Raw genomic sequence first — 10,359 nt, 5'->3', positions numbered from 1 at the left:
ATATGAAAATGATCAACTGGATTCACCAATACAATGAATATAGGCCTTCTTATATAGGCAAGACCATATGGATGTATGAGCACACAATCATGACATGTGGCTCAATGGGAAACAAGGGTAGGTAAGAAATAGTAGGGGTAGGTAGGAGAAATAATATAATATTCCACAAGAGGTGGATGACCCACCAAATGTGGAGTGTAACAACAAAACAAGACCACAAAAGGTAGAATTTCTCCTAAAAGCTCTATCCCTATGTGCACACTTCCCTAAGTGTCTCAAATCCAAACTACGAAGAGATGCATTGTCCTAATTTAACTTAAGTAAAGTGTAATAATATCCATAATGAATATTTATTTACACCAACACAATTTAAAATAAAATGAATTTGTCTATCTAATTATAAAAAATATTATATATTGTCAAATGATATTGTTTTTAAACAAAAATATAATATTTAATATAGTGGTGAGTTTAAATAAATTTTGTAAGATTTATGTTGCTTTTTAATCTAATGGTTGTCAACTTTTCAATCATCTTCCAAGCTTCTAACATGATATCAACCATAGATCGTCCAATTGAGCTTGTAAAGTTCATATAAGGAACACCTTCGATGTAATAATATAATATAAATATTATTGTAAAAATGTACATTTTTCATAAGAATATAATCCTAATTTGTTTATAAAATCTATATAATTATAATTAAAAATTAATCTTTGGTTCGCAGTTGTGATTTAGTGATAGTCTTTGTGGTCTGTAATTGTGATTTAGTGAAGTATGACTATTCCAGTGAACACTCTATCAATTAGGTCTTTTGGTCCAAATTATGGCAGATATGTGTAAGATGATTATGCGATTGTAGTATGATACTTATGAATATATATGAGGTCATCATATTTCAGATTTCATATGTTCACATGTTTTATAGTTGAAGAAATTTATGTCTAAGTTTTGGTTGGTTCAATGATAGAGCAACAATGTGTAGGAATGTGTTGCATTCCTCTGCCTTTAGTTGGTTCAATGATAGAGCAACAATGTGTAGGAATGTGTTGCATTCCTCTACCATTAGTTGGTTAGAGTGATGCAATTCGTTGTTTTGGGTTCATGTATTTTTCATGAATCTATTTTGGTCATCCACGAGTAAGTGTGGTGGTCCACATTGAAGATTGAATCAATTGTGTTGGTACGTTTTAATAGAGATTATTTAGGGTTAACCTATTATATTTTGGTTCGTGTGGTACCACGTGGTTGCATATGAGCTATTTTAGAAGTTTTTGGATGGTGTGCCAACATGGTATGAACCCTCACACATTATTTGGTTTTTGCATTATCTTGGAGATTAGTTTTTTTTCTGACCATTTTGTATGTACACGTTACACTTGTGCAAGAGATATGGAGTGAATTAGAGAAAGAGAGGGGTAGGTTAGAGTGAGAGAAAATAGCTAACAAAGGTAAGTAATAGAGAGAAAGGTTTAGACTTTGGAGAGAGGGAGAGAGATAAATATGGGGAAATATATAGAGGTATATATAAAGAGAGAGAGGGGGGAGAAATATGGTGTGTGTGTGTGTGTGTGTGTGTATACATTAGAGAGAGCAGAAGTAGAGAGATATAAAAAGAGGGAGTGATGGGGAAATAGGGAGAGATAGGATATAAAGGAGAGAAGGGATATATATATATATATATATATATATATATATATATATATATATATATATATATTGATAAAAAGGATCTAGAGGACCTAAATATCTTGTATAATATAAAGGGGGAGAGATGGAAGAAGAGAAAAAGTGGGAGAGGGATATAAAGAGAGTGATTCAGATGAAGGAAGAGGAGTGTATAATATCTAGAGATAGTGAGATGGAATAGAGATAGGGCAGAAATAGGCTAGAGTGTGTGTTTGTATGAGTGAGATAGATATAGATATAGAGATAAGGAGGGAGAAAGAGGGAATGTGTGTGTGAGTAAAAGAGATATAGAGATAGATATAAAAAGGGAGAAAGATATATGAATAGATAGAGAGGGGGGAGAGAGAAAGAGAGAGAGCAGGAGAGATAAAGAGATATATAGAGTGAGAAGGATAGAAGGGGAAAAGAGACAGATATATAGGGAGAGGTAAGGAAATAAGGTTAAGGGAGAGAGATGCAGATGGAGATAATAATCAAATGACATGTTAACATAAACATAACTTCCCAAAGACATAGGTTATCCTTTAATTATTGGCATGAAATGAGTAATCAAAAATTAGTTCCTCTTTCTTCCTCTCTTGCTTTAAACATTTAATTTAAGTGTTAAGTTGAAATTTATTTTATTATATAAATTAGAATAAAGTTCAAATATAATAATAAATTTTAAATACGACGAAATGTATAGATTCTAATATCTTTTAATTATTATTTATAATTTTATAAAATAAACATAAATAGTTAAAATACAATTTTAACTTAATAAAACAATTAATCTTTGAAAAAAAGTGGAAGAATTAGAATAAATAATAAAAAATAGAATATCTAATAAAATAGATAATGTTAAATGACATTTTTATCAAAAGAAAATAGTAATAAAAGAAAGATTTTAATTTAAAATATAATTATTCAATCATATTTAAAATTTCTATAAGACAAATAATTATAGATTAAATTAATTATAATAATTTTTAATTATTATAAAAAGATATAAATAATTAAAATAATTTTAAACTTAATGGAAAAAGAAAAAGAAAAGAAGAAGAAAAATTAGAATTAAATAAAACCAGTTCTTTCTTTTTCAATATTTTTTCTTTTATTCAAAGATATAATATTCTAATAAAAATAATAATATTAAGAGATATTTTTACTAAAAGTAAATAATAAAATATAGAATTTTTTTATGCATATTCTTTTTCTAATAAATAATATTAAAATGCATGTTTTTATGCAAAGGCATTGCTATATGAAGTGAACCACCTCCTTATTTCTATCTCTATAATCTTGCATTCTTATCTTCAATTTTGAACCATTGATTTTAATAAGTAGGTGGTTCACTTTCAGAAATGGCTTTGGCACAATAATACAAATTTAATAATGAATATATATATATATATATATATATATATATATATATATATATATATATATATATATATATATATATATATATATATATATATATATTTAAAAGCATAATCTTAATTTAATTTAAAAAAATTATATAAATATACTTGTAATAATAAAAAATAATCTCAAAGTTAATTATTAATTTATAGTGTAATATTAATTATAATTAGTTTTAAGAAAATAACTATTAATAATTATAAAAGTGAAAATAAACATTTTTTGAATAAATTAATGAAAAATATTTAAATTTATGATTAAAATTTATTAAATTATTTTATATATATTAAAATGATTAAAAAATTAATGATTTTTAAAAATCATTAAAAAAAAGAATGATTTCAAAAAATATATAAAATAAAACTATAAAGAATACATATAATATGATTAGGTTTGGTTTCTAATAGAAATATTTATATATAATTTATTATTTAATTTAATTTAAAATAAATCAAGTGTTGTATTTGGTTTTAGTATCTATATTTTAGATAAAAATAAATATTAAAATTTATATGTGTATTTAGAAAAAAATATATTTTATTTACAAAATTATAAATAATAAAAAAATAAAAATCATTTTTTAAAATACAAAGAAATTTCCAAAAAACCTAAAAAAATCTATCATTCCTAAAATTTGATCCTCTCAACTTTACAAAAATCAGGTTTTTTTTGAAAGGAAAATAATAATCACTTTTAATTGGTGCAAATTAATTGATTAAAGCACTTGCAATAGTTTTGCATAATACTAATAAAATAAAATAATTTAACATAAATAGAATAACTCAATAAACAAATGTATTTAAGATATCTATACTAATTTAATTATGATAATATTTTATGAAAATTATAATTATAATAAATATTATATAAATGTAATTATAAATTAAAATTAAGATAAAATTAATTATTATAATTATGATTATTTTATATACCTCTGAATTCATAACAAATAATTTTCTACTATATTTAATCTCTTGAAAGCTAATTATTCATCTTTTAAAGTGCTGTGATTTGACATTACTTATGAAGACGCGACACAACCTTTAGTGAAGAAAAGTACCTCTCCTCCATTAAAACTGAGCTTTTACCTCAGAAAACTGTAAAGTCAAACGTCTCATCTTTAAAGTAGACTCGCAGTAAAACTTTAATATAGTATAAAGCGTGTCTTTTTATAAATAAAAACATGCTTTTTCTTTCCGCGTGTGAAGTGGAATTGCGTACAGCACTGGTTTCTTCGCCGCGAAGCTTCACACATATCATACACCTAAAAATAGCGTGAAATGACAGTTGTAAAACGCGAAACTTTTTTCATTTGTGCTTTTAGTTCAGCTTCCACGAAACTAAAGGAAACGTAGTCGTCAAGGCACCGCCAGTCTATAAATATGGACAGCACCCTCTTATTTCATTGGTTTAGGTTCTCATGATCTTGATTGGAAATTTGCAAGCGTGAGTTCGATAAAGATGGCGAAAAAGCAAAATAAAGTGTCACAGATATTACATGAATGGGAATCCAAATTGGACTGCTGTAATACAAACAAGATGAAAAGAAGAGGTCAGAAGGGATCAAGAAAAGGGTGCATGAGAGGAAAGGGAGGTCCAGAGAATGGAGAATTTCATTACAGAGGAGTGAGGCAGCGCACTTGGGGCAAATGGGTTGCAGAGATAAGAGAACCCAACAAAGGAAGGCGCCTCTGGTTGGGAACTTTTGACACAGCCGATGATGCTGCTCTTGAATATGACCGTGCTGCTAAAATCATGTATGGGTCTTCTGCGTTCCTTAATAATCCTTCACCTGAACCTCAAAATCATAAACCTGAAAATTATTCTTCTGAAAATTATGCTTCTACCATAGACTATCATAAACCTGAAAATTATGCTTCTACCATAGACTATCAACAGGAAGAGTTTTGCTCTCCTGAGTTTAGCGACTCTGATATGGAAGAGTTACTGAGGCTTTTGGATGAGGGTGGAGTTGATGGAATATCTTCTGATGAAGGAAGGAAATCTTCTGTAATGGCGTTTAACGAATTCGGACTGGAATTAGAAGATAAGCGAAGAATTGGTATGTCAGAATTAGATTCTCCGGACTCTCGGTTAGATTCTGTGGACTGGCCGTTAGATTGGAGCTCAAACTCCGAGTTACGATGGATTGACAGGCCCTTGCCAATTTCATAACCGGATTAATTGTATTTGTATTTGTTCAATCAATGGAATATATGCAAAATTTGTATTGGCAGATGAGTGAAGAGATCTTTTATGACTGTGTGTTAATTTTGCAAACGATAATAATTACGTTAGCCGTAACTTACAATGGCAACGGCTTCTCTTATTCTTATGAGAGAAACAAACTAGCCAGTTTTGGTGCATATGTATTCCATTTTTCCAAAGAATTGAAAGTAAAGTAAAAAGTGCAATGTTAAAATGATTAATTTTTTGAAAAACAGTTTTTTTATTTTATTTTTTATAGGATTTATTGTATGATTTTTATCTAAAAAAATGAGTAAGGAAAAGACTAAATGACTGTTATTTTTAAAATTTGATGTCTATGGGTTTATTTTATATAGATTTTTAAAAATATAATGATATTAACATTGTTTTTATAAATAATCAGTATTTTTCTTTTTAAATTATTTTTTTTAAAAATAGATTTTTAATTTTATTTCTATGAAATTTACTATTAGATAAATCTTACTTTCTTTTCTTTTCCTTAATCTTAAATTTTTGTATCTTTTAGTCTATTTTACATAGATTTTTAAAAACATGACTATATTACATATATTTTTAAAATACATTGATTATTTATTTTCAATAACAATTTAATTTTGATAAAAAATGTTAAATTAATATTTTATGAATAAAGGATTTTTTCTATGCTTTAATTTAATAGATTTTAAAAAATATGACTATACAAACCTGTTTTATATAGATTTTAAAAATCCGTTGTTTATTTATTTTTATTTTTTTAATAAGTAAATAGGTGCAGAGGGGCAACACCCTTGTATTAAACAAGAAGGAGAATACAAGGTCTGATTCAATAAGAGTGGTAGGGGGAAAGAATCAAGAAGAAAACCCCCTACCATAGCTCTAATCCATGGAAAAGAGAAATCAACACAGGACTAGATGAGGACAACAATATACTGACCTCTTAAGGACGCAAAGATCATAAGACAAAAATAGACAATCTCAAAACGCAAAGAGACCGAAGGGCTTAGAGTCAACCAGAGTCGTAGAGAGCCATCAGAAGCATCATCCAAGAGAGCATTGGCCGCATCTAAGACAATGGGACATTCAGGGCCACAATTCAAATGAGCTGTTGATTCTACCTTCTCCTTAGGGAGTCAGTAGCCATTTGGATACCATTCTTCACCCAGCCCAAAGCCCCAGTCATTTCCATCCACTAGATCACCATTCTCAAGGATCCTGAGGTGATCTTCACCACAGAGAAAAATTGCCCTCTAATTCGACGTGAAACCGCTTTGTATACCAGCCACTTTCAGAAAGAACTCAATGTTCTTGGAGATGACATGCCAAGTTGCTTAGAAGGATTCAAAATCCAAAGAATTAACAATCACAAGCTTCTTCGCCTCCACTCCATTGCTAAGTGACATATAGTAGTTTTGGGGAAGCAGAATTCTGAGATTGGCATCAATATTGTCCAATACAACATCTATTTCCCCCAACAAGCGGTGCTTGAACATCATCTGGGTTAGCAATTTTTCTTGTTGTTTACTAATCCCCATGTAGATTAATATTGCAAGAAAAAAGGCTAGAATATCAGCATTGGCTCTGTACCTATGGTAAGCCATAAGAAATTCATTTCCCAGGATACTCTTTAAGCTATGGAGAATGAGAGGATGTCGAGAGAAAAGGACCTCTTGTAGATGCTTGTTCGTGATTTCACCTAGGAAAGCCATCTATCAACAAGTAGCTTCAAGGAGGATTGGGGTCTCCATATCGAGTTGCCAAGAGAGGAAAGCAAATTATGGTGGAAACAAGGGGTGTTCCTTTATTAAATAGCAAGGAATCGAACTAGAGAATACGACACCCTGCACCTGTGTCTCCAATAAATGCCCACACGCGTGAGCTATCGATATCCGACTAACCATCTACTTCAAAACTCCTCAACTTGATGTCGATTGACTTTAAGCATCAAGTGATCATAAACAAAGCTTGAAAAGATACAGTCATAACTGGATACTCAAGTACACTTGTATTTAATAGCCATGAGCCAAAAGATGGCACTAATCAATAGTGTCGGCAATGCGTCACATCATGATGATAAGTGGAGACCTTAACCGGTTAACAAGGCAGCCGGTCAATCTTTTCACCAAAACCAAGACCAAAAGGTGGCGAGGGGGAATCATGGCTACTGGGGAGCAGAGCACCGGTTTGCTCCACAACTGGAGGGGGTAGATAGAAATAGAGAGCATGCACCTATCAGGAGATCCACCAACATGCACCATATTTCATAGGACCCAACCTGAGTGAGGAGAGAATATCAATCGACCCAACAAAAAACATCATCAGTGGATCTTCGGGGGGGGTCACTAATGCTTATAGCCAATTTAGAAAGTCTATCAGCTTCACCATTGCCTTCTCTATAGATATGGCTAACCCAAAATTCATCAAAGGTAGCCAACAGCACCAGGATCGATTGAAGCCACTGGTTAAGGCACCAACAAGGGGTGCTATTGCAGTGGATCACATTAATGACGTTTAATGAGTCACCCTCCAAATGAATTTTCTACACCCCAAGCTCCTTCCCTAACTGAAGACCTCTTAATGCCACTCTGAATTCCACTTCATTATTAGTAGCCACTCTAATCTTTTTGGAGATTTATTTTATATAGAGACCATCAGAGTCCCTTAGAATGCAACCAATACCACTTTGCCCTGGATTGCCTACAGAAGCACCATCAAAGTTTACCTTGCTCCACCCAACCGCTAGTGCATCCCAAATCACCCCCGCTCTTGGATTGGTCTGATCCACCAGAGAGCCCAGACCAAAAATCAGAGGAATGAGTAGGTTTGGAAGAGCCATCTTAATCTTACAATCCTAGTCTATGAACAAATTTTTCTTAAGTGTTTTGGATTGGGCCACCACATTCAAGAGGTTAGTCAAGTGGTTCTCAATTTTCGCACAAAGAGACTAAGGGCCCATATCTTTACCCTGGAAGATTCTGCAATTCCTTTCTTTTAAAATTTCCCAAATCAGAAGTGATGGGAGGATGAAGAGAAATAATCACCTTTCCTACCAGTTTAGGCCATTGCAAAAACCATTTGTCTAGCCTTGCTGGGAAGGGGCCAAATAATCTCAGTTTTCCCATGAAATACCACCAACAATGACTGGAGAATTTATAATGGAGAAGAAGATGATCTACAGTCTCTTCCCGATCTAGACATAAAGAACATCTATTGGGTCCATTGATACTCATTGAATGGAGCCTTTCTTGAGTTAAGATTTCCCTCTGGCGAGCCAACCAGACAAAGGAACTCGCTTTGGGAAGGAGGTGTTGATGCCAAAATAGATTAATAGGCTAGTCTTTTTTGTCTATAGCTGCTTCTTTCAGCTTGTAGCCAAAGCATACCTTGTATTTTCCATCAGAGGAGCCACACCACCTAATAATATCCTTATCAGGGGAAGGGAAAATAATCCTTTTGTTGAGAATGTCAGTAAATAAGTCCTTCTAAAACTGATCCAAGTCCATCTCGTCCAAGGAGTTCCAATTCCATTTAGAAATACCATTTTCTAGGATTGGATAGCCATAATCACAGACATTATGCCCCCAGAGGCAATAGGTTTCCTCCATAACAGGATGTAGAGAGGGGTTGTGACATAGGGCAGCTTCACCTGACCAAGAATCAAACCAAAAGGAGGCATCCCTACCATTCCTAACCTCTCAGGTAACCTGATCACTTATGATTTCCCTGCTGTCCAAAATGAAATAATAATTTAATTGTAATAAAAAATGTTAAATTAATATTTTATGAGTAAAGATTATTTTAATTTAATTTTAAATTTTGATATCTATCCATTTACTTTATGTAATTTGGACAAATATAAGTATGGAGAGTATTTCATTTGTGCACTATCTTTTACAAACTATTTAAATTTAGTTAGTGGGTAAATGATTTTGGAAAAAAGGTAGTTTCTAGATTCAATTGTATTCAAAAGTAGTGGAAATCTTTTAGCATTGATTGATACCCTTCATGGGAGGGAACTATGTGTTAAAGCTAAATATTTTTTATCAATTTGAGAGGGGCTTCATCCCAACATGATAATTCAACAATAATACTCCAATAAAAATTTGAATTTTGTGATTTAAAAAAAACTTAATTAAAAACTTAAACTAGATAGAAAAATTTATGTAAACAATGTTGATAGATGTAGAAAATTATTTTAATTGCCAATTATTCCATTTAAAAATTATTATAATCGACAATGCTTTAATCAATTTAGTTTGCACCAATCAAAAGTGATTTTTTTTTCTTTAAAAAGAAACTTGGTTTTTGTAAAGTTGAGATTTATAGTTTTAAATTTAATGGTTTAAAAAAAATAGTGTTATAGGAGCAAATTTTTAGGAATGATAAATTTTTTAGTTTTTTTGGAATTTCTTTGTATTTTAAAAATTGAAATGTCTATTCTCTTAATATTATTTCTTTTATTAGAATATTCTATCGTTTTTAAGTTTCTTAAAAAATAAATAAAAATATTCAAAAAGAAAAAAACCAACTTTATTAAAGAAAATTTTTAGGAAATAATTTTTTTACGTTTTTTTTGGATTTCTTTGTATTTTTAATATTGAAATGTCTATTTTAATCAAAATATCTCTTAACATTATTTCTTTTACTAGAATATTCTATCTTTTTGAAGTTTCTTAAAAATTAAAAGAAAAATATTGATAAAGAAAAAACCAATTTAGTTAATTCTGATTTTGCTCCTTTTTTTTTTTCCTTTTTCTTTAAGTTTAAAATTATTTTAATTATTTATGTTTCTTTATAATAATTAAAAATTATTATAATTAATTTAATCTATAATTATTTGTTGTATTAATTTTTTTAATTATGATTGAATGATTATATTTTAAATTAAAATCTATTTTATTACTATTTTCTTTTGATAACAATGTTTTTTTTGTATTAATAATAAGGATTTCAAAAAGTTACAATTATACAAGAATGAGTCCGGGCCTCATAGAGGCAGCAAAAAGAGAGTATGAGGCATGGCCTCCCGGCAAGAAATCAAGAGATAGTAACCAGAATATA

General features: G+C 30.3%; 1 protein-coding gene across 1 annotated transcript; it reads left to right on the top strand.

Annotated features, from left to right (window-relative positions):
* The first annotated feature begins 4,518 nt into the window (after positions 1-4,518).
* LOC131041936 (dehydration-responsive element-binding protein 2C) lies at positions 4,519-5,329 on the top strand. The gene has a single exon (XM_057975205.2). The coding sequence runs from the start codon at positions 4,555-4,557 to the stop codon at positions 5,266-5,268; it is 714 nt and encodes a 237-aa protein (XP_057831188.2). The 5' UTR covers positions 4,519-4,554; the 3' UTR covers positions 5,269-5,329.
* The last annotated feature ends 5,030 nt before the right edge of the window (positions 5,330-10,359 follow it).

Source organism: Cryptomeria japonica, chromosome 1 (genome assembly GCF_030272615.1).
Source record: "Cryptomeria japonica chromosome 1, Sugi_1.0, whole genome shotgun sequence".
Lineage (NCBI taxonomy): Eukaryota > Viridiplantae > Streptophyta > Pinopsida > Cupressales > Cupressaceae > Cryptomeria > Cryptomeria japonica.
This window is presented reverse-complemented; position numbering and strand designations above follow the sequence as displayed.

What these genes read in the sequence shown, in the direction of transcription:
- LOC131041936 (XM_057975205.2), top strand. Translation starts at nt 4,555, where the DNA reads ATGGCGAAAAAGCAAAATAAAGTGTCACAGATATTACATGAATGGGAA.